At 47.9% G+C, this 24,513-nt stretch overlaps 2 protein-coding genes across 9 annotated transcripts in view; one reads left to right on the forward strand and one right to left on the reverse strand.

Moving 5' to 3' along the window:
• Positions 1–3,428: 3,428 nt before the first annotated feature.
• On the forward strand, positions 3,429–10,767 carry S100b (S100 calcium binding protein B). 2 transcript variants are annotated; one of them, XM_034523707.2, is made up of 3 exons: positions 3,429–3,584; positions 6,703–6,848; positions 9,553–10,767. In XM_034523707.2, exons 2-3 carry the CDS (start codon positions 6,711–6,713, stop codon positions 9,691–9,693), a joined length of 279 nt encoding a protein of 92 aa, XP_034379598.1. In that variant the 5' UTR covers positions 3,429–3,584; positions 6,703–6,710; the 3' UTR covers positions 9,694–10,767. The 2 variants fall into 2 exon arrangements, with proteins under 2 accessions (XP_034379598.1, XP_034379599.1); XM_034523708.2 differs by lacking the exon at positions 3,429–3,584 and adding an exon at positions 4,452–4,595.
• A 1,868-nt stretch (positions 10,768–12,635) lies between these two features.
• Dip2a (disco interacting protein 2 homolog A) overlaps positions 12,636–24,513 on the reverse strand; it is a 79,037-nt gene continuing 67,159 nt past the window's right edge. For 2 of the 7 annotated variants that reach the window (XM_076916521.1, XM_034524188.2), the window contains 10 exons: positions 23,764–23,894; positions 22,637–22,805; positions 22,137–22,307; positions 21,030–21,059; positions 20,034–20,095; positions 19,752–19,809; positions 18,113–18,187; positions 15,988–16,162; positions 15,133–15,256; positions 12,636–14,514 (listed from right to left, as the gene is read on the reverse strand). In XM_076916521.1, coding sequence (XP_076772636.1) covers positions 14,262–14,514; positions 15,133–15,256; positions 15,988–16,162; positions 18,113–18,187; positions 19,752–19,809; positions 20,034–20,095; positions 21,030–21,059; positions 22,137–22,307; positions 22,637–22,805; positions 23,764–23,894 — 1,248 coding nt within the window. In that variant the 3' untranslated portion in view covers positions 12,636–14,261. The other 5 variants (XM_076916519.1, XM_076916520.1, XM_034524189.2 and 2 more) reach the window with 5 other exon arrangements.

A 24,513-nucleotide genomic window follows, 5' to 3' on the forward strand; every position in this document is an offset into this window, starting at 1 on the left:
TTGATAACCTTGGCTGAGGCAAACACAGGCTCTTCTATTTCAGTCTTAACTACTAATACTAACTGTCAGATCACATACTCTGTGCCATGCCATAAATATATATTCACATATACACACACATTTATATAGATATAATTGTATCATATACACATGCATTTATTTATATAGGTATAATTGTATCATATACCATACTCTATATACCATCCCCTGGAACTAGAGTTACAGTTGATTGTGAGCCACTTAATGTGGGCTCTGAGAACTGAAATAAGGTCCTCTATAAGCAATACTAATAATTATTCACTGAGCTATCTTTCCAACACACACACACACACACACACACACACACACACACACCAGAATGGTTGCAAAGAGTTAAAGAAGAAGCTAAAAGGCAAAGGCTGGGAAATGGAAAGAAATGAAGCCTCTAAGGGGTAAGATAAGGACCCAGCTGGAGACCCCTGGACAAGCATAGCTACTGCTGTGGTACAGCCTTGAGTCCAGCTCCAGAGGCAAAATAGCAGGACCAGGGCCAGATAAAGCAACAGATGGATGGACAGCAGGTCTAGGGGGTGGACAGGGAAATAGACAAAGAACAATTTGAGTGGGTCATGCCAAAAGCAGGAGCTAAGTGAGGCTGCAGGCTAGGACAATGGGAGGCCACCTGGGATGTCAGGAGCCCATACTCAAAGTGTAATGGGAAGAACTATACAAGACCTGAGTTGTTCTATAGTTTTTGAAAGGCTTTGGGTGTGTCTGTGTGGTGTGTTTGTGTGTGTGTGTTTGTGTGTGTGTATATGTGTGGTGGATGTGTTTTTGTGTGGTGTGTGTGTTTGTGTGTATGTGTTTGTGTGTGTATATTTGTGTGGTGCATGTGTTTGTGTGAGTGTGTATATGTGTGCTTGTATGGTGTGTGTGTGTCTGTGTGTTTGTGTGTATTTGTGTGGTGCATGTGTTTGTGTGAGTGTGCATATGTGTGTTTGCGTGTGTTTGTGTGTTTGTGTGGTGTGTGTGTATTTGTGTGGTGCATGTGTGTTTATGTGTGTGTATGTTTGTGTGTTTGTGTGGTGTGTGTATTTGTGTGGTGCATGTGTGTTTGTCTGAGTGTGTGTATGTTTGTGTGTTTGTGTAGTGTGTATTTGTGTATGTGTTTGTTTGGTGCATGTGTATTTGTGTGTGCTTGTATGGTGCATGTGTGCTTGTGTGTGTTTATGTGGTGTGTGTGTAATGTATGTGTGTATGTATGCGCGCGCGCGTGCACGTGTGTGTGTGTGTGTGTGTGTGTGTGTGTGTGTGCACTTAGGTATGCTACCTATGGAGTGGAATCCCCTGAAATAATAGTAACAATTGATTGTGAGCCACCCAATGTGGGTGCTGGGGACTGAAATCAGGCCCTCTCTCACCACTATGAACTTTTATTCACTCAGCTATCTTTCTAACACATTTGTATTTTTTTTTTTAAAGCCCAGTTTGTTGTCTGTTTTCTATTCTCAACCACTCTAGTATTTGAGTATACTTTCATTCTGGGTGCTTAAGACCATAAAGTTGTCCAAAAATAAATTAAAAAAAAAAAAAAGTTAAGGATGAGGCGGTGCGTGCCTCCAATCCCAGCCCTTGGGAAGCAGATGTGGGTCCATCTCTGTGAATTCCAGAGGAGCCTGGTCTACAAAGCGAGTTCCTGGACCGCCAAAGCCACACAGAAAAACCCTGACTTAAAACACCTAAGTAAATATAAACAATAAGTAAAGAAATAAATAATAAAAAGCTAAGACCAGTTCCATTGGTGATCGATTCAATCTGTAACGTACCTTCACTCTGTGAGCTGCCTTCGTGATCCGTAACTGGTATTTTCTGTCAGGGACCCTCAGGATCTCTGTTTTCCCCCCCAGGACAGCCATGTTGCTGTCCCTGCCTCAGATCTGTCTGGGAGCCTCAGATCTCCACTACTCTCACTGGGGTGTAGGGACTGCTTTCATGTCTCCTACTTCAGATCTCTGGCTGCCATACCTCAGTGGCCCATCCCACTCTCCAACTGTCACTTCACTTTCCTAAGTGTGTCTTCTTTCCAGGATGCAGAATTCTTTGTCCACTCCATAGGACCTATAGATGACCACCCCGAACCCAAGACACACACACACACACACACACACACACACACACACACACACACGAGTTTGAAGACTTACAGTAGGTGTAACTGACTGAAAACAGCAGCCAGGTAGGGGTTAGAGATGCCTTCATCATCCGGTACCCTGGGAAACCTCACAAGGTGAGGGAATCTTCCCGGCCATGGTTATCACGGCTGTCTCCCCGAGTCAGCTCCCTTTTATTGTCTATTGGGGACTATGATTAGGGGACCTAATCTTTGGGAACCAGTGACCTTGATCTCATGTAGAGTTGTTCCCTGTAATAGGGAGGAACCAGAGTAGGGGTTTATACCTCTGCCCCAAAGCCAATAGACACTGCCTGCTTTCCTCAAGGAAAGGTTACATTCCCGGGCGGGAAAGCTTTATCCTGCCCCTAACATTGTCTAGTTAAACCTCTTGGTCTCTGTGATATTTGGGTGACTTTTGTCACGTAGCTCTTCCCACAGACACTTAGAACACGAGGGGCAAAGGGACATGTGACTAAGCTATACTCTGCTTGTTTGGTCAGCTTGGGCCATTGCTTCTGTGTGATTTGTCAAAAGGACTGTTCACTTCTGGGCGAGAGCACACAGCCGATGCTGTCTGAAGCTCAGGTGTGGTCTTGTTTAAATAGGCATTAGGAACACAGACCGTTTTCTGGGTTTGTTTTGGGCCTTGACAAGAGGCATGACATTTCTTCCCTATTCGAAAAGAGCACAGGACAGGCTATTTCTAAAGCATTTCTGGCTCGGACAACTCATAACCTTTGACCAGAGTGAGGAGAGAGAGGCCCAAGACAAGAGCTGGCATGTCTTTCCCTGGGTGCAACAAGTACTAAGTAAGTAACTAACTTACTGCATGCTGGTCCCTGAGAATACTGGGCTCAAAGAGGAGTCTGGGGTTAACCACTGCCCAGCATCCACACCCACAGCATGGCATACCTGCAGGAGGGGACCAGGAAGCTGGCAGGCAGGCAAGATGCTCAAGAGGCCTCCTTGGAAGCCAGCTAGGGCCACACAAGCCTCCAGCGCCCAGCACTAGAAGTTTCTAGTTCTTGGCTGCATGTCTGCTGTTTAAATCGATTCTCCCACGTCGTCTCTCTCCTCCTCCCACCCCCAACCTTGCCTTTGGAACGGCATCAATATTCATAAAATAAATTTAAAAGGCACAGAGAAGCTGACTCCACACTTCCTGCCCAACAGGCCCATATTCTTTCTAGATCAGATCCAATTGTGGCTGCCCAGTGGATCCCCTGGGTACCACTCAATGGGGCCCTGTATGCAGGGTTTACTAGCTCCTCCCTATCCTCGGCCCCCATTGGCAGCCTCGGTCTGCAGCAGACTGCGCCAAGCCCACACCCAGTTCTCTCTGGAGGGAGAATAAGAAGCCGCTCTGTCTACACTCCGGTTACTCGGACACTGAAGCCAGAGAGAACTCCAGCAGCAAAAGGTGACCAAGGAGGTGAGAAAGAGCTATGGCAGGACCCAAGAAAAACTGCTTTTTTTTACTTTCCTGGGAGGGTGAGGGTTGAAGGGGATAGAATGGGAATTGAGCTTTAAAAGTTTTTTTAAAAGACCTTTGGGGACGTTTGGTGGCATTTCAAAACTGCCGACGATGAGGTTGCCTTTACAGTTTCCTTACGTCTGTTGTTAACATCGTCTGTGCCATGGCGGGGTATTGTCTCTGACTTTGATTTCATTAAGTCAGGGAAACCTTAAGTCATTTTTAGAGACTCAGAATAACTGCTGGTGTTTCCAGAGATGGCACACAGTGCCTCTTCTCTTAGTCCTAAGGGAAGGATTTCTTTTCCTGGAATAGGGTTACCCCAAATCCCCAACCACAGCTCCCCCTTCCTCATGGCAGCTTTTCCTGGGGTCCCTGGAGCACCCCTGTGAGCTTTTTCGGTTTCCTTATTGGACATGCCAAGAGCTACATCTCCAATATACTGGAAAAAAAAAAAAAAAAAAGCAAAGTAGTTGCATCTTTTCAAATCATTATGAATTGGGACAGAGAAATGAGGGTTTGGGGATGGCTTCTGATTCCCCCATTCTTCCTCCTGTGGGGATCTCTCGATTTACAGACAGTACCATTCCAAGAAGCTCGAGCCCTGTAGTTTTTTTTTTTTTAATAAAGGCTAATACATTTGTCTTAGAAGACAGACAACAAACCGATGCTTCTTTAGTTGGAAAAAATAGGGAAATTTTGAATTTTTAATGTAGTTATGAAAAAATAAAATTTTATGGAGTTTTTTTTTTTATGAGATATGGTGTCACACCATTTTTTTTTTTTTTTTTTTTTTTTTTTTTTTTTGGACTTTGAGTAGTATCAGTATGAGACTTTTTTTTTTTTTAAATCAATAACTGTGCTGGGTATGAGGCAACACTTGGGAGAGTAGAGGCAAGAAGATCATGATTTAGAAGAGAAGCTGGGAACAGTGAGACCCCATCTCAATCTTAAAAGGAAAGAAGCCAGGTAATTCTGTGCCTGCCCTCCCTTCCCCTCCTCTCCCTCCCCCTCCCCACCACTTTTTTTCCCCCATGGCACTAAATGTATTTTCTTTCATAAAAAAACAAACAGAAACAGTAACCCAGGGCTGGAGAGATGGCTCAGCCCAGCATCCACACCAGCAGCTCACAACTGCCTGTAATTCCAGTTCCAGGGGATCGAACACCCTCTTCCCGCCTCTGAGGGCACCAGGCATGCACACACTACAGAGACATACCTGCAGGCAAAACACCCAGACACATAAGATTTTCTTTTTAAGCTCAAAGACCAACCATAACTGAAAACTCAAGTTAAGAAACTAAGAGAGAATATTACATTCCTCTATCTGGGTTGTTCCACTTATATATGAGGGACTTCAGGGTGTCTTTGGAAAACATGAGCAAACCAAAGAACCAGAGAGCCGATGAAGGCCAAAAACCTTTGTTTCTTTTGGGAGATCATTAATAAAAAGTGTAAAAAGTTACTAAAATTGTATTCTAAAATGTAATATGTTCAACATGGAGATGACTTTAGAACCTTTTTTTTCCCCCTCGTTTGTTTAATTGTGACAGTGCAGGTTCTGACTTAAAGATCAGAACTCAAGGCCAGGAGCTGCCAAATGTCTCTGCCTAAAGTGACTGGTTTCTGAAAGGAGCCCAAAAGCCACCTTTGTTAATGGAGTCCCTCAGATAATTGAGCGGCCCTCCCCAAATCCCCCGACTGTGGCTGCTGCATCAGGTGCTCACTGGGAAGGCTGCTTGCTCCTCAGAGGCAGGGGTGCCTGTTCACAAAGAAGCCGCTGTACTCTAAGGCCAGGCTAATGAGTAAGCACAGAACGCTGGGCTGGGCCTCCGGCTCCCTGTGTCAGGATGCCAGTAGAATCATATGACCTGTACATGTTTCTGCAAAGCCACTTCACTGTTATTTTGGTACAGTGATGATACCTTTATTTTCCAGATGAATTTTACATTTTTTTTTTGGTTTGTCCCCCATTCAAAAAACAATCTCACTGTATTATGTAAGCATCTTACACTAATATACTAATTCAAATGAAAAAAAAGCTCTTGTTAGGGCTTTTATTTCTGCAATGAAACACCATAACCGAAAAGCAATTTGGGGAGGAAAGGGTTATTCAGCTTTGGCTTCTGCATCACAGAGCTTCAGGACAGGAACTCAAACAGAGCAGGATCCCGAGGGCAGGAGCTGATGCAGAGGCCATGGAGCAGTGCTCTTTACTGGCTGGCTCAGCCTGCTTTCTTATAAAACCCAGAACCACTAGCCCAGGGATGGCCCCACCCACAATGGGTCGGCCCTCCCCCATCAATCACTACTTAGGAAAATGCTCTTTAGCTGGATCTTATGGGGGCATTTTCTTCATTGGGGGTCTTGTCTCTGAGATAGGACTTTACCTTGTGTCAAACTGATATAAAACTAGCCAGAACAGTCTTATTCTTGCTCCTCAGAATCTTTTCGAAGTACCTTTAGTTTTCCTCCTAACCCCTGATATTATTGCTGTATGAGGGTGCTGTTTACTGCATTTTTAAAATTGATCATATATATATACACACACACATACATATGTATATATATACATATATATACATACGTATATATATACACACATGTGTAAGGAAACTATATATATATATGTATATATATATATATATATATATATATATATATATATATATACATACACACACACACACACACACACACACACACACACACACACACACGAGAGTGACCACCAGGGATATATTGGGGGCATATCCTCCGGGATTGGGGTTGGCCACCAGGAAGACCTGGAGTTACTCCCTAATGCTTTGTGTCAGCATCTTTGCTAGTTTCTTATTGGCCAAACCCAACCAGAAGCCAATGGTCTTAGAAACTTAGCTCTGTGGCCCATGGGGACATAGAAGGGAGGTGGTGGGGCTGGACAAAAGATGAGGATGAACCATGGTCAGCGTGGATCCCAGGATGCCCCTCTCTGTCAGGCCTCTCTATCCCTCATCTGAGTTGAGGCCTGACAGCAGTGTATTAAGTTCTCCAAAGAAGAGGGTAGAAAATGTGAAAAGGTATCCTTCCTCTGCAGCCTCCGGGATGTCTGAGCTGGAGAAGGCCATGGTTGCCCTCATTGATATCTTCCATCAGTATTCCGGAAGAGAGGGTGACAAGCACAAGCTGAAGAAATCAGAACTTAAGGAACTCATCAACAACGAGCTGTCTCACTTCCTGGAGGTAAGCCTTACGAAACCATGGAAACCATCACCGAGCTGCACTAGAAGTGGTCCTTATGTCTGTTTCTGTCTCTGGATACCCTGGGTTGCTTCTGGATGTTCGTCTGAACAGCTAAACCCTGGGAGTATGAGCTCAGACAGGCTGTTTCTGTCCCTTGAATCTAAGAATCTGTGGGTGAGGATGGAACAGAACAGCAGACCACTCACCAGCGACACTCAGGAACCATCAGCTGGTCATGGCACGCATCTGTAGTCCTTGTGCTTCAAAAGGTGGAAGCAGGAAGCCAGCCCTGGGCCACACAGGGATAACATCTCTCGAAACAGAACAAGGCCAGTAAGAAGGCTTAGCAGGTAAACACACCTGTCACCATGCCTCATGATCTCAGTTTGATCGCTGGGATCCACATGGTAGAAAGAGAGAACCAATTCCATGTGTGTACCATGGTGTGAGAGTATGTAGGCACGCACACACACACACACACACACACACACACACACACACTTCTTTTAAAGCATGACAAGTTTATGGCGGGGCAAGAGATCTTTTCGCTTTGTCTAGCTGTCTGGTACTTCCTACAAAAGACTATCAGAGACTAGATAAACATTTATTGAGCACTCGATAATTCAATATTTGATATACAAGGGCTCACAAAGCACCTAGGGTAGCATATCCACGAGTGAATACTTACTTGCCTGAGGGGAGGAGGAGGCTCCCCAGAGTATATGACATTGACTGGGCAGAAGTTGAGTTTGGAATCCACTTAGGGAGCTGCAGAAGGGTTCTTGGCAAGCTGCTTTTCTCCGGGCACTTAATATTCTGGTAGTGAAAGCAAGTACTTCCTTACCCACTGTCTCTTCTGCCCTTGAATCAGCCACTAGCATTTCTACTGCCCGTGGAGGGGAACTGTAATCCTCCTGCCACCCAGTGCTCCCTCGATTCCTAAACCAAGGTTCGAGGCACATTTTGAGCGATAGAGAAATGTTGGTGGTACACAACGAATGTGTCCTGCCACACAGAGTAACCTTGGGTCACAGAAGTAGCCAACCACACAGAGGAAAACTAGTCAGTGTTTGATCAAGTGCCAAGCAAGGGTATAACTCTGGGGCACAGCTGTGTCACATGGTAACAGAAAACCACACTCTAAGTTAACCGGGTATGTTGATACTCACGGACTGTCTGATGTCTGGCAGATGTTTTCCTTTCTCCCATCGAGGCAAACTATATCATTGTTGTGTAGGGAGGTAGAGAACCTGTGCACTTGCTGGAGAAAATTTCAGACGGGCATTGGGGATAAACTCCTCAGGCATTCAGATACAGGATGACAAGAATTCCATACGCATAGTTATAGTCCCGTGCACCTCCGCCTTCTGACTTAACAGAAGAGTCGTCATCTCTTCATCTTTGAAGAAGAGTATGTAGGGACGAGGTGAGCGTGTCAAGTTCTTCATGTATAGTAAAAGCCCAGCTGACAACAGCTTAAGATACACACTGCTCCCATGGTTTTACAAGAGGAAAAAAATTAGCCGGTAATGGCACGTTTATAAACGATAACTCATGTATGATGTCAAAGCATCTTACATGTTTGCTGGCCTGGTTCAGCGAAAGCACTGGAGAAAAAGTGACTTGAAAGAGAGAAGGTTTATTGATTTATTTGGTTGCTTTTGTTTTTCGAGACAGGGTTTCTCTGCATAGCCCTGGCTGTCCTGGAACTCACCATGTACACCAGTCTGGCTTCGAAGTCAGAGACCCACCTGCCTCTGCCTCCTGAGTGCTGGGATTAGAGGCGTTTGTGCCACCATGGCCGGGCAACAAAGATTTATCCTGGCTCCTGATTTCGGGGCACAGTTGTCAGGCTTCACTGTTTGGGGGCCTTCGATGAGGCAGACCACCCCAGTGAGGAGCAAAGAAACAAAGAAAGGGGCGTAGCCCAGTGATGCAGCTTCCTCCCATAGGTTCTATCTTCTCCCCGTGGTGCCACAGGTTGGCACCAGGCCTCCTACACACAAGCCTCTGGAGGCCATGTAGGTTCAAAATCATAGCACCTGTAACTGGGAGAACTATACTGTTCCCATCTATCTTTTGGAAGATGCTTGAAAGCCCCGGTGAGCCCCTGGGGAACACCATCTTTTACAGGGGAATCTTTTGTACTTAGGGAAGCAGTTAGCTTCCCCACAGGGCTCTCCTGTCAGGGAGGTGTTAGCTGAAACAGTCTGTACTGAGAGCCCGCATTCTTCCCACGGATGGTTTCAGGCCTGCATTGTTGGGGCATCCGTTAGGAGCTGTACCGTGTACCGTTTACCCAGCTTTGGCATCAGAACTGTCAGGGGGAAAGTCTATGATACCTAGGAAGCTACTCATGAAGAGAAAGAACACGACAAACAGCGACTCTGTCACGGTCCCAAGTGTTATTTTAGTGATCTACACAGTTCCCAAGCACACAGACACTCGGGAGCGCTGAGTTCATTTCTCTCAAGTCACTGGGCCAGGCTGTGGGGAAAGGGAAGAGAACAGAGTGCTCCCCACTTCCCCGTGGCTGACCGTCCCTGCTCACAGAAGACAGTTAGGATGATGCTTCATCTCCTGTATCGGCATTGTTTCTGACGCAAATCGATCAGCCTGATGCTTTTAATAGAACTCTGACGGCTCCTCCGTCTTCTATCTAGAAAGAGGTTTTAGTCACCTTCTCTTTCTGTTTCTCTCTTAGGAAATCAAGGAGCAGGAAGTGGTTGACAAGGTGATGGAGACACTGGATGAAGACGGGGACGGGGAGTGTGACTTCCAGGAGTTTATGGTTTTCGTCTCCACGGTGACCACAGCCTGCCATGAGTTCTTTGAACACGAGTGAGACAAGAAAGAAAAGAAAAAAAAAATAGCTGAGCCGCTGCAGCAGACGTGACGGTCACAAGAGGAGGCTCAGCAGAGGCTCGTGGGCTTGATGTACCTGAGCTTTCTAGACACACATAACTAATTAGGAAGCTTGGTTTGCTTTGGGAATGAAAACCTGACCCCCTCCCCTAGGGCTGCTTTAAGTTAGTACATCATGGTTTCTGCTACACTAGGCATTCACTAGGCGTGAGCTGACTGGTCCCGGGAACCGTTGGTAAGGGTCCCTTAGGAGACGAAACCAACGCTCTGCGGGTACAGCACGTGTTGCTGACCACCATGTCCCTGTAGAAGGGTCACCCGTGAGAATCAAGGCAGCGGCAGTTCTGCTGGACAGCTTTCTTAGGTGTACGCTTGCTGTACATCTACAGACCCACAGCTGGATCCGTTGCCACCCAAAGAGGTTGCTCGTCCGTCCGTACATCTGCTCGACATCCGCGCAAATGGCACCCCAGAGAGTAGACGGACTGATCACCTACACCCTCCCCCAGCCCCAAAGGAACACCGCCACACTTGAGTCTCGTCTTCCACAGTGCACAGTGATTCATTACTAAGTCAATACCTAATGCCAATAGCTCTAACTGGGAAAACAATTAGGTCTCACAAACCAAGTATGACCATTCTAACTCAGGACCCGAGAATCAAAATTCTGCTCGGTAGACTTCTCCTTTGAGGATGACACCATTGTTCCCGGAGGACACGGACAGAGGAGGGGGATGGCCAGAGTGTCGGGTCTTTTTCTAGTTAATTGTATCTTCCTCTCCACCCCCCCCACCCCCGCTGTCCATAAAGTGAGTGACCGTGAGGCTGGCGTGCGCAGGGTGAGCTGCCGGGGAATGAAGAGCCTCTGAGATGTGTCCTTTAGCTGCTGGGAGTCACGTCTGACCTGCTGGTGCCTAGGGCTTGCTTAATACTTGGTGAGGCTGAGGGTCGGGGACTGTGGGAAGCTGGACTTGATGCTTTCTAACCTGCATATTTAAATAGCGAAGGTTCAAATAATCCAAGTTATGGATAAATAAAAGTCGCATTGCAAATATTTAAAAAAAAAAAGTCATTCTAGGAGAATTCTAATTACTCTTATCATCTCTTTCTTGGTACTGTTATTTTTTTTTTTTTTTAAGAGAAGAGACTTAGAAGTTCATCGAGTCAACTGAACAATTGCCCTTGCGTAAAATAAAAACATGGTGAAAATTCTCCATCGCCACTGAAGAAGAAATAAAGTACTTATGAGACCAGGACAAGGACTAAAAATCCCTAAAGAGGGACTGCCCAGACCTCACCCCATCCTCAGGCAGACTCCAAGGGTAGATTAACAACAGGTAGGGCTGCAGAAGGCTCTACAATGTTCAAAGGCAGCATAGAATCAGACTCCCCCTGACCGGAGAGTATGATGTGGCTCGTACAGGCAATTTTCTGGCCTGGCTGGGTCACATGTTAGCTTTCTTGCCACTGCAACAGAATTCCTGACTTAACTAAAGACAAATATTTGCTTACCTCACGCTTTTGAAAGTTCATCATAGAGGGAAGGGCATGGAGGAGAAGCTCACACTGTGTCAGGTAGGAAGTAGATTAGAAAGGACAGGAGACTGGTAAACCTTCCAAGCAATGCCCCAGCAACCTACTCCTCCTAGTTAGCTCTCCTGGAGGCCAAGGGGCCTAGCACATAAAGCTGTGGAAAATACTGAGTGTGTACAGGCGAGCACTGGAGACCAGAAGCAGAGAACCGGCAGTATACTGGGCTGGAGGCACATAGTAGGTATTTTGGGGCACCTGAGCTAACAAGACAGAAGACCAGGAGCTACCTACAGGGGCCCCTGATGTCCTCTTGTCCCAGCCTCATGCCACAGTCAGGACACACGGTCAGGACACCTGCCTTTCCAAGCTTCCTGACCCCTTCTAGGAAGGCAGGTGTGGTGACTGACAGGAGGTTGTCACCCAGGAGCTTAGAGTTTGACATGAATTTCCTGTCAATGCTAGCTCCCATGCTATATGCCACCCACCCATAAGTGACACTTTATTTGCTGGGAGTGGGCAGGGCACTAAGTACTGCCCTCCGGTGAGCAGTGCTCCACATCAGAGGCTCCTGAGCCAACCGTGCCGAGAAGCTGCACTCGCAGCCTGGTCTCTGGGGAGATGCTCTGAGGTGGCCAGGTCTCTGCAGGAGTCCTGAGATCTTCTCCAAACCTGAGGCAAAGCAGAGCGGAAGCAGCTCTGGGAGGGAATCCTAGTCTTTCACCATAAGGTGTTCAAGAAGAGAACAGGAGACGAGAGAGTTGTACTCATCCCCCAGGATGGTGACCCTGTTAGAGGGGTAGTAACCGGTACTGCTAGTGGCTGGGGCTGTGACCTCTCCTGTGTGGCCCTTCTGGGGGTAATGGCTACCCAGGCACCATGCCCATCACAAACTCTGACCTACCCACCCACACAATAAGCAGAGCTGAGGCTAGGCAGACGTGCACCGGGGAAGTGGCTGACTGTGAATGGGGAGGTGGTGCTGGCTCAGCAGCCCAGAAAGTACTGCACGCAGCCCTGCACAGCACATAATGTTGTCATTAAGATGTGGAAGGAATGTATGTAACCGAATCAAGTCTGTCATTTATTAAGCACAAAAGCAGATTATAAAAGAAGTAGATGGTCCTAATGTTGTTTTTTTTTAAAAAAAAAAAAAAAAAGTTTAAAGGCTGAAAATCCCCCAGATGCTTGGCAATCCTGAGGCTGCTATGACTTGTAAGTAGGACTGTAGAAGATTTTAAATCTCCTTTCCGACTCTTTAATGTATTTTCCAGATTTCATACGATAAGCATAGTTGTGTCTATATTTCTGAAAGAAATAATGCATAATAAAATACATTCATCCTATTTTGGGAAACTTTAGAAACCCTTTCACACATTTCAAAATGCAGGATTACAAAGTCAATAGCTTTTATTAACATGATATAAAAAAATTAGTGTGATATACAGAATTCCCAGAGAGTAACCTCAAAACATTTTAATACGATTCTTAAAATCTTAACTTACCAGTTATGTTCTTACCGACACTGAGTTTTCAATACAAAAAGTTTACAGGCGCTGTCCGCTCTAAAACGACAACACTGAGACAGTGGATAGGTAGTTCGGGTCCTTTCCCAGCCGTCCACCTCGAACCCTACCAGTCTGCCACTACACTCTGATGCCAAGTAATAAGTTACATGGATTCTGTACATAATTATAACAGGATTATTACAATTCCAGTATGTTTTAACATACTACACCACAGTTTGATACCACGAGCAACAGGGCTCCGCCACGTAGTGCTTCCCGACGTGAGATACGAGAGTAGAACCAGTCAGCTGGACTCGCTGAAGCACGTGTCCAGGCTAACTCTAGAAAAAAATCTAGCTGTCTCTGTGAAGTAGATATGATTCATAAATGTCTCCATCCTTCTAAATCCCTAAACCCCAACAACTTGATAACATTAATCTTTGATTAGTTATATAAAAATAATCTTAGATTCATGCTTGACTTCAAATTCTTATTAAGTATCTAAAAGATTTTACATTCTCTTTTCTGTCTTAAGTACAATATTAGATCACTTGGATTTCAAGTTTGGATAAAAGTAACTAAAAAATGGTTTGGCCAAGTTTTATAGGCACATAACTCAAATGCAAAGCCACGAGGCTGCAGCTCTGTCCGCCCTAGACAGACGGGCTCCCACGGCGACTCAGCTGTGTAAGAGGCCTGGCTAGCACATGGGTAAGAAGACCTTCCACTCATGCGTCCAGATCTGTTCATAAAAAGAATTCCGTATGCTTCACGGGAGGATGAATACTGTGATGTCGTGAGAACCTGCGGTTTAAATGTCACTAAGTTACAGGCTAGGAAAGTGAATTTAAATTAGATGCTGGTTTATCTTTCTGAAACAGGATCTAACTAAACAGTCCAAAATGGCACTTGCTGAGCAGCGGCAACGACACACACAAACAAGCAGGCACACCTGCTTCAGTAATCAGACTGGACAAAGGGGGCTGCGAGGCTGCGTGGAGCCTGGGCTGTGAGTGTGGAGACAGGGGAGCTGCTCGTCTCCTCAGCCTTCCCAGGCAGGCTTGGCTCAAAAGTTCTCTCCAGCATAGACTTTACACAGATATGCTTGTTATTACAAGTGGGAATAAATAATCAGGAAATTATATATTTAGAACTCAGGAATAATTTTTTTAGCCTAAAAAAAGTGCAAGCTTGCAGTGTAGCATGGAACAGCCATGGCATCAGCAATGTCCGCAGCGTAACGCCAGGCCTTCCCTTCCCTTCCCTTCCCTTCCCTTCCCTTCCCAGTCACCCATGTTTTGGTAGATATACTTGGCAGATCCAAAACACTGCTTCAGCTGGTTTGGAGAACGTTCTGATGTGACATTCAGGACACTGTGGAGAGGATCTGAAAAGCACACGCAGCTGTGGGCTGATGAAGCCCGAGCCCCTTCCCCTGGGGCAGAAACCCCACAGCAAGCTTAGCCGCACACCTCTGCTGGCTCCTACAGCCAGCTCTGTGCAGCTCGGCTCACATATTGTAGGCCACGTAGATGGGGTCCAGCTGGTCAGCCAGGAAGCCGTCTCGCAGGTGCATGCGTTGCTTCTCGCCCCGAGAGTTGATGGGAATCACTCCAGGATCCACGATGACCACCACGCCCACCACAAGGTAGTGCTCCTCCAGCACGACATTGGTCACCAGGGCCACCAGGTCCAGGGCATCCTGCTCCAGACCATCCAGCTCCACCACCACCACCAGCAGGTTGGTCCAGGTGAAGACGGCACTGGAGGAGAGCAGACAGTCACAGAGACCGGAAGCACATGGAGCAAACAGATACTTGGCCAGTATCCCAAAGGCAGCAAAGGCGCCTGCACACGTTATCAGCACGGTGCTATTTAGCACCATAACTGTAAGGCTCAGCTAAGCGTATCTTGTAGGGATATCTGCTCTAATGTTCTTGATCAGAACAATCAGCACTTGCTACTGAAAGCCGTGCTTGTCCCAGGGCAAGCTCCCGACAGGGTGAAGAGATCCCGAAGCTCACCGCTGTTTAGATGAGAAAACCTCATTTACAGTAGAAATACTTCAGCATGAGAACAGTGGCAGCCTCCCATTCTGCCTGTATGCTGGAGACAATTGTGTGACTTAAACCTGACCGGGAGAAGAAAAGGATGGGGGCATCTCTGGTACTTTTGTAGAAATGTATGTGGGACAGGTAAGAAGCCTGGGTCCTAAGCTCTGGGAGAAAGACGAGGGCCATGCAGTTCACCAGGGGCTGGAACTGTGAGGGGGGTGTGCTCGTGCTATATGAGTGCCTGGTACTGCCCTGTGTGCAGTGCTCAAGCCCAGTGCTCAAGCCCAGACCGACAGACGGCACAGGAGATCCCTCCGTTTCTCTTACCACTCTGCGATGCTCCTGTGTGCACGGATCACAGAGGTCTCTATGTCGATGGGGTGATACCGCATGCCCCTTAGCTCTAGCGTTTCATCCAGAGACCCAACGACATACAGTGCATCATGTCGCTCTGTGAACATGGGTATGTACACGCTTAGGAAGCGAGTTACACAGTGAGCCCGCCCTTTGTGTATGAACTCCACAGGTGGCCTTTGCCACAGGGAGGCCATGAAACCAGTTATCTCTTGGACCTTGTGCTGAAGCCGAGTGGGCTGGTGGAAATGCCAACAACTCAGTCTTACCTCTGTGCTGGTCAACAACCTGAGCAGTTACAGCAGTGTATGTTAATACATTTTAACTCATTTTTAGCCATAGATCGTTACAGTGACTGGAGGCTACAAAAGTTCTGACGTAAGTTGTTAGGCCTGCAGGGGCCGGACGTTTGGGGAATGATCACAGCTTGGCTTCATCGGGGTAGAAAGGGTACCACGCATGACTTTAGAACCACGCAGAACACACCATGCTGATAAAAAAAAAAAAAAAAAATGCAGCTCCTGGGCCGGCTACATCACTTGGGAGGAACCTCACAGCTCACGACCAATAGCTGCCATCCTTCCCAGCATCTCTCACACAGAGGTGGAGAACGTGAGGGTGGCAACAGGAGGGGGAACAGAACTACCCAGAGAAGTGTTACTGGAGCCTGTTCTTCATCCCACACCGAACAACACAAATTACTGCCAGTGGGGGACAATATGAGGTCACTGAGGGCTCCCAAAGCCTAGGGCCAAGGTCCACAAGCTACAGCAACCAAACCCCAGCCCCTGCAGTGCTGAAGCTAGCCCTTCAGCAAGGGGTTCTTACCTCCACTGGCATCAGTCAGCTCTGTCCTACGAAGGAAGCCAAGGTAGCCAGTTCTTGCCCAAATGGTCTGGGTGTCTCCGAAGCTCAGCCGGGCGCTGAAGTGGTCAGCATGAAGTGTCTCCTCCCCATAGACTGTGTAGTACCCAGTGGCATTGTGGGGACTGCTCACCCAGATCTAGTGGACAGGGGTAGTCAAGAGGACAAGCAGAGCACTGAGTGCTGATTCTGTCCTTCGGAGTCTTTGGCCCAAGATGATGTCAAGATAACACCCAAGGGAAGGTGACATTTCCAAGGTCTTATTTTGTGAACTAAATACAACTACACAGAGAGGAACACAACCATGACTGATTACTATTATTCTTTCTTTTTCTTCTTCCTTTTTCTCTCTCCCTCTTTCCTTCCTTCCTCCTTTTAAACAAGGTCTTGCTATATAGCTCAGGCTGGCATCCAGCTTCTAATCCTCAGCCTCATATACACATACATACATAAACACACACACGCATATGTATGTGTGTGTGAGACCATGACTAGCATGACCTCTTCTAAAACAAATTGTTCCTTTTTTCCAGGAATGCTATCTGTATGGTTCTGTCCTGCTGTCCTGTGTGAATATGTTTCCACTTCCACATATCAAACGACAGTGAGAGAGAACAGGGCAGTCTGGTGTTCATAACAGAGACAGGTTAAAGTACACTCTGTGTGGAGAGCATGTATGTGCTCACTCACTTGTGCCTAAACAATGCAAGTGGCACCCTGGTGTCCACAACACCCCTGTGCACCCGTGCTCCCGTGCATTCAGGCAGAGTGCTCGCATTTGAGTTGATATGCACCCATGTATAGAACAAAGTCTATAGGTGTGTGTCCATAGTCCTTAATAGTGTCCAGGGGCCTCTTGAAACGGGGACCACCCAGAACACACTAAGCTGCCCACACTAACAATGTCACACAGCAACTTCCAAAAGAGGAGCAGAGAGGGGGCAGCTACCATGAGGAGCAATCTCCTTTTCAGCTCAGACCTCCCATGTCTTGTGAGCACTCCCCTTGCAGGCTCTCCTTGCCCTTTCCCACATAGTGCCTGTGAATAAGAAGCCTTACCTGCCCACTGTCCATAAGTGAGGGGCCCTGTCTTCCCACTGTACACAAGTGAGGGACCCTTACCCCACAGCTCCTGCAACCTGCTCACAACCGTCAGTGAAGGGTCTTACCTACCACTGCCGGCCTGGTCCTGAGGGCCCAGCCTGCCCACATGCCATGAGTGAGTACTCTACCTGTCCAGCACCCATGAGTGACAGACCTACTTCCCCACTGTCTGTGAGAGGCTCCACCTACCCACTCTTCATGAGTGAGTGTTACATCTACCTGTTACCTGGAAGTGAGAGGCTTTCTTCCCCTGCCCTCCCTCCTGATCACCTAATGCCTATAACAGACTCTGTCATTTATGGCTGAGTCTTTGGGACACCAAGGATCCTGAGCCTGAAACAAAGTTCTGTGCAGCCTTGAACCTGGGGCCACTGGGCCGGTGACCTTGGCTCTGATGTAAAACTTATTTTTAAGGAGTGGCTGACCAGTCCTGTCCAAAGCAGATATTCCTGTCCTACAGATGGCTGACGGTCCTGTGTAACTCCCCTGGCACAGCAATGCCCACAGAACTTTGTTGGCGGCCGATGCAGGGAGAGAGGCCTCTTTCCCCACATACTGTGAAACCCTACTTCTTAGCAGGGCCAGAGAATGCAAGAGAGGTAGGGATGAGAGCATCTCTAGGATTCTTAAAAGACACATGGAAGCGGGAAAGCACCAAGAACACTTGCTGCTCTTCCAGAGACCTGAGTGTGGTTCCCAGCACCTGCTCAGGTGCCTCACGATCACCTGCAGCTCCAGCTCCAGGAGAGACCCCAGCCTCCAGCCTCCACAGGCACCTGCACTTGTGTGCACACACCCACACAACAAACACGCAGGTAGCAAAGAATAATAAAAACAGATTTAAAAAAAAAAAAAAAGATATTTGCAGTCCCGAAAGGTTTAGAATTCTTGAATTCTAACGGGATTCTGAAAGGAGGAGAGGGAAGCCAGGGTCTGGAAGGCCCTTGTTCTTCTGGGTCGACCCCCAGCCTCAGGCAGCACTCACCTCACCCAGGTGTGAGTCTCCGAGGGGCCCTTTGGTCTCAGTGTGTGCGATGATAACCTTCACTCCTGGGAGAATCTGGAAGGAGGAAAGCTGCTCAGGCCCTGTCGACTTGGGATTCGGTGGCGCTGGCTAGACCTGCTCTTGGGATGCGGTGGTGTTGGCTAGACCCACTTCTCATACACTCACCCCTATCTGCCACCACAGGGCTGACTACAGATCAGGGGTTTAGACACTGTTCTAATTTGGATCTGAATTTTAAAAGAAGGGGCACTATCAGAAATACGCTGTGAATCTGAACAGAACGGCCCAGTTCCTGCAAGCAGGCGCTGTGTGCTTTACTGGGAGAGCATGCTGAGGATCCTCCGGCCATTCCTTCAGGTGGTTCTCCCTGCCAAATGCAATCCTTCCCAGTCTGCCCTCACCATGCAGCGGTCAGTGAGATATCCTGCCCCTGTGAGCTACTCTGTGCTAACTCAAGCAGCAGAGCGGCCAACCACATTCCATCTGGGGGTTCTTTCTGGGCTTGGGTCAGATCACCCTGCTTCCGAAGTCTGGCCACAGTGCTCTGTGCCTCCCGTCCCTCCATGAATAACACAGAGGATGATAACGTGGACCTCAGAAAAGTGAAGAAGGAGCTGCAGGAACACATGAACTAATAACAGACACCAGGCATCTCCTTGCTCTACACTGCTGAGCTGCTGACTCCTGGCACACAGAGGGAGCTTCTACTCTCTCCCTCTGTGGTCCACCTGAACCCTGAGAGCAAAGAACTCAGAACACAATTCCATCAGGCCCATGATACTCCTGCAAACAGTGTGTAAAACAACCACAGTGCAGCCATATATGGACAAGGCAGGTACAGGTATAACAGGATTCCTAAAGGTTCTGGCGAATGGAAAACATGTCAAATGGCCATCTTTGATTACCTCCTTGCCTCCTAAAAAGATAGCTGTGGCCTGGGCAGTAGCCAATGGGCTTTGCAGTGGCCAAACTCCATTTCTTGCCTCTGGGGCTGAAGCACACAGCCCTGGGGACCTCTGATAGTCCTGAACGTAAAGAGGCTGCTGTGAAGTTAGGCAGGCAGTCTGCACCCACTCCACTGGTCCGTATGACTCTCCCTGTCTAGTCATCCTTCCTCGACCTCTCCTTGCTTCCGAGGATGCTGGTCTTCCAGGGTGTGCTCTGCTGACCCCACAGTGGCTCACATTTCTATTTGGCATTCTTGGGCAAATTGAGCTCCTCCCAACTGCCTGGAGGATTCTGGGGACCTCACTGGGCCAAGACTTGCTTTGATGGCGAATGTCTGGTTGTGCCCTGGTGGGGCCTGTTCTCTGTCGCCCCGGATTAGAGAACACCTTCTTCTCATCTTCAGTTCAGGATCAGAGCTGCCCTTTGTGATTGGAAGTGTGAGGGCCGTTGATGCACTCATAGCCTATCCGCCCCACCCCTGCCAGTGTCTGCAGTCTCTTCTCACTTCTATATCTGGGTTCTTCACTCCCGGCTCTATGCTCTGAGTGTTCAAGGACCTAATCTCACATTTTTAGTCTTCAGTGTCCCAGCCCAGTCCCCACATGTTCTCTAGGAGCATGCAGCCCAGCACTGTCCACACCACAGGTGATAACAGTCCAACTTCTCCTACCTTTCCAGACTCCATCAACGGTAGACTATGTGGAGAACCCCGTTCCACCAGACGAACTCTAAAAATGGTCAAAGAAAAGAGGTTCAGAATAAAATTTACTCCATAGTAGTTTCTAAAAAGGCAAATGGCATGAGTCCAAGGAGCCCACGATACTGTTTCCTGGGTGTATGCGGCCCTGCCTTGGCCAGCACCGTTACCACAGAGGATGCTGGAGACACAGTTTGGGCAAACCCAGCCTGCAGCACTTACTTACAGAGTATACAGACAGGGAGGGGGCAGTACCTGTCATGGCGCAGTGCCCGCATATCCACGTAGACAGTCGTGGGATCTGGGCCTGTTGTGCCCTGGAGGGAAAACAACAGAGGGACTTCTTTCAGAATTTGCATGCTCTGCTCAGTTTCACAAGCGTGGCCGCGTGGTAGCTGCTCCCAGGCTGTCTGTGATACCCGGAAAAGAAGCTGTGCGTCTTGCATCCAGTCTGCACAAGGCTCATGGTCCCCCAGGCAGACCTGATGCTGTCCACCCAAACATCTACTTGGCTGGATACTGAGCAAAACTAACAGTCAATGAAACATCAAATCCTAGAATTTTTATGTCAGTTCTGGAAGTTTCTGTCCCCATTGGCCTCTGCTGCCCTGACACAACAGTGCAGATTGGGAACATTTCTACCCGGCATCAAGTCAGGGTCTGGCATCTCACTAACTCCACTGAGGACTAAGCAAGACAGACACTCAGTTGAGCCAGACAACTCAATGTCATCCTGTGTGGGCAAAATGTATCAGTTTGTCACTTAGCAGAGTTTATTATTATTACACATATTTAATTGTGTGTTTGCGTGCACACCCACATGCCTAGAGCATGTATGAGGGAGTCAGTTCTCTTCCTCTGCCATGTGGGTCCCAGTAAGTGACGTCAGCTCATCAGGCTCCACAGCAATCACCCTCACCTGCTGAGCCATCTCACAGGCCTGGTATTGCCATTTTATTGACAAGGGACATCAAATTAAGTGGATACCCTGGTCAACATTCCCTGAAGATTCTAGACAGCATACCTTCTCTCCAGCCTCTGAAAAACTCCTTTTACATTTGGTTACAAAGGAGCTTTTGTAAAATCAAATAATTCTCATTGTGAATAAGCTAAGACAGCAAGAGAAACATGTATTCTGGAATCCACCAGAAGAGCACGTGGACTCATAGAAGCGGGGTGGGGTGGGGCGCTGGAAGGGGGAAGACAGACATGGAGACACTAGCAAGGTTGAGGGCTAGGGCAAGGTCCTACCTGCTCAGCTAGTTTTCCCAGCCTGTTGGGCTGACAGAGGCCAGGGCGGCCAGCAGAGGGAGACAGGGAGGAAATAGCACAGGAAACAAACAGAAGGCCACAGGCCACATGAGAAACACTCGAGAGAAGAACGCATCACTGTATCTTAAAGAGCAAACACAGAGCTATCGTTACAGTCCTGCTGGTGCGCATGGCACTCACATGCTGACACACAAGGCGACGCCTATGTGTGCCAGTACCCTCTCATCTCTTCTGGCTACTCCGTCATCGGAGACTTAAAACAGTCCAGAGCCTTTTCAAGGTTAAGGGGACATTAGCTCAATGAGGTGGGAAACAGGATGACACCTTTTAGACAGGCATAGACCCTGGAGTCAAGACCCGCCCTGCACATGAGGCCACCAAGAGAACAGGGCAGAGGCCGAGCATTGCTTTGGGAACCCAGAAAGGGGACTTTGTGAAATGTTTTCAGCATTTGCTACATCAGATATCTGATCAACATTTAAGATATGCCGAGAAAGAATCGAAGTAGAAACTAGTATAAAAACCAGAAAACAAGGACAGCTACTAAAAGAGCCTGTGGTGCTCACGTCAGTTCTAGAACGTCCCTTGATTACTGCCTTGGCAACAGTTCTAAAGTGGCCCACACACATTACCTTCCTTACTGAGGAACTCGCTGTGTAAACATAGCTGGGCCCAAACAGAGATCCACCTGCCTCTGCCTCCTGAGTGTTGGGATTAAAGGCGTGCGCCACCACCCACAGATTACTATAGATTCCTTAAGAAAGCAAGTTCAATCTTGCTTTTAAAAATTAGCAGCTTATTACAGTTATTAGAAATTCTCATAGGTACAACAGTCACTGCTCAAAAACAAACCTTTTTTTCCCTATCTAAATAATCCTGTTCATCAGAATGAATAGAATATCTTTCTAAACAAAGCCCTCGTAGTCATCAGAGCTGAATGGCTATGTGGGAAGGTACCATCCACAGCTCCAAGGTGGAGCTATAGATAGAGCCACCTAGTGGTTGACTAGTGAGTGACTACTGCCAGTCTACAAAGGCATTACTCTCTGGTACAGGTACAAGTGACCTTACATGCAGCCAACTTACCTGGAGGCAGATAGCCACATTGACCCTGCACCCAAAGGTGGTGCTCACAGCACGTGCAGGGAGGCCCAGGTCTTTGAATAGCTTGGAAAACGACTGTGTTAATGAGATCCGGGGCCGCTCCTCGGCCACTACCATGCATGTGCGCACACACGACAGGTTCACGCCCTTCATCTGCAGAAGAGCAAGAAGTCATTCCACAGCACATGCAGTCTGGGCCCCTCTGTGCTGACTGTCTAAGGGTCGGGCATCTATGGGATGCCCACGAGGTCTAGCTGTAGATCTGAGTACATAAAGGCAAGTTTGAACACAAACCCTCTTCCTCCAACTCTGCCTTCACCTGCGGAGTCCTAAGCACAGAAGCACTGTTAAGTACCCTAAGTCTACGGACACTTCTGCCCTGCCCCCTCAGATAGCCTCCTCTCTGGTTAGGGAAGAGCGCTTGGCAGAGGCCTGCGAGCTTTGAAGAACCCCGCGGCTGTAAAGACCTGCTTCACACTCACCCTGAGGGCGCCTGTCTGAGCACCCAGGCCCTTGGTGCACATCTCCATGACTGAGTAGGAACAGAAGGTGACGCGGGCCTTGTACTGGCTGACAGCAGACAACCAGAGGGACACGTTGCTCTCCAGCTCCAGCGGGGGAACAAGCACTGACTGGTGTCCAGAGTAGACGCTGTGGTGAGAGAGGCAATTGAAAAGGGGTAAGGGCATGAGCCTAAGCACACTGGCTCCTTCCTCACATAGACCGTTTCTCCAGCCCAAACAGGCAGTGTGTTCAGAGATCCAGCGGGAGCTAGCAGAAAGACACCGTGGGTGGGTCGGGCCTCCACCCAAACATTCAGGAACCTCTTCAGGGACTATGTGGGAAGAGACCTCCTAATTACAGAGGAAGAAGTATCTTAGCATTTGAAAGAAGCAGAAGTTTCTTCCCAACCACTAATAATGGATGGTATCTTTATTCTTTTCCATTTTATTATCATGTGTGCACATGTGTGCTTGCATGTGTGCATGTGTGCATGCGTGTGTGTGTGTGTGTGTGTGTGTGTGTGTGTGTGTGTGTGCACGTAGCAGTCAGGTAACAGACAACTTCATAGAGTCTGTTCTCCTTTTACTTTTATGTGGATTTCAGGGACTGAGGTCAGATTGCCACACTTACATAGCAAGACAAGGATCTTCACCTGCTGATCCTTGTCGGCCCTTCGCCCCCCCCACCCCTTTCCTTCCTTCTTTCTTTCCTTCCTTCCTTCTCTTCCCTCCTCCTCTTATTCTTCCCCCTCCTCTTCTTCCTCCTCCTCTTCCTCTTCTTCTTCCTCCTCCTCCTCCTTTGACAGAGTCTCACTGTATAGGCCTGACTGGACTGGAACTTACTATGTAGTCTAGGCTGGTCCTACTTAAGAGGTTCACATACCTCTGAATTCTAAGTACTGGGATTAAAGGCATGTCTCACCATGCCTGGCAATTTTTATTCTTTTATTAAATTATAAACCCAGATTCTAACCACCGAATCCCCAAACAAACCCACTCATACTTCTAGCCTTCCTAGCTACTCAAGAAGCCACAGAAGGGTCTTAAGTTCTGAGGAACCACACCAGACACCCAGGCCCCAGGAGTGATGGGGTGCATGCTCTCACCTGCACAGACACCACAGGGCAAAGCCCAGGCCACAGTAAGGGTCCAGACAGATGGCAATCTGCCGTGAGGGGTACAGCTCACACTGAAGCTTTATGGAGCGGCACAAGGCACTTGTGGCTGCGTGTGACATCTACAGGAGTAAAGAAAAGGCCTGCTCAGGGCTGTGGAGGAAGAAGAGGTCAGAGGCCATTGCTACTGCTGTGGTTGGCTGGGCATGCAGCTTCACATCACCACACGCCAAGCTACTTTCTAAGAAGATGCTTGGCTCATACCCCATAGGACCTGAATAATACCCATGGCAGTAAAGCAGTCTAACTGCACTATTACAAAGTGATTTATCTGTTTTATTTATATGTGTGAGTTTATGTTCACCGTGTGCATGGCTGGTGCTCACGGAGGACAGAGGGCATAGAACACCCTGGAATTGGGATTATGTGGTTGTGAGTCTCCTGCAGTGGGTGTCGGGAACCTAGGTCATCCGTAAGAGCGGCAAGTGCTCCTAACCCTGACCTCTCCTGCCAGCCGCTGTATGCGTGCTCTTCGTTCACATTAGGCAAACTCAATCCAGAGACCAGACACTTCCATAAACAGCAAAAGATGTGATCTTCTCAGGGGTCTAATTTTGGGCTTCATCAAAGCTCACACTGAAGCTTTATGGAGCGGCACAAGGCACTTGTGGCTGCGTGTGACATAGATTGTAACATAGATTGAAAAAAACACAAATGTGATAATGTTGCCTTGTGTTTTGG

This window comes from Arvicanthis niloticus, chromosome 20, assembly GCF_011762505.2.
Source record: "Arvicanthis niloticus isolate mArvNil1 chromosome 20, mArvNil1.pat.X, whole genome shotgun sequence".
NCBI lineage: Eukaryota > Metazoa > Chordata > Mammalia > Rodentia > Muridae > Arvicanthis > Arvicanthis niloticus.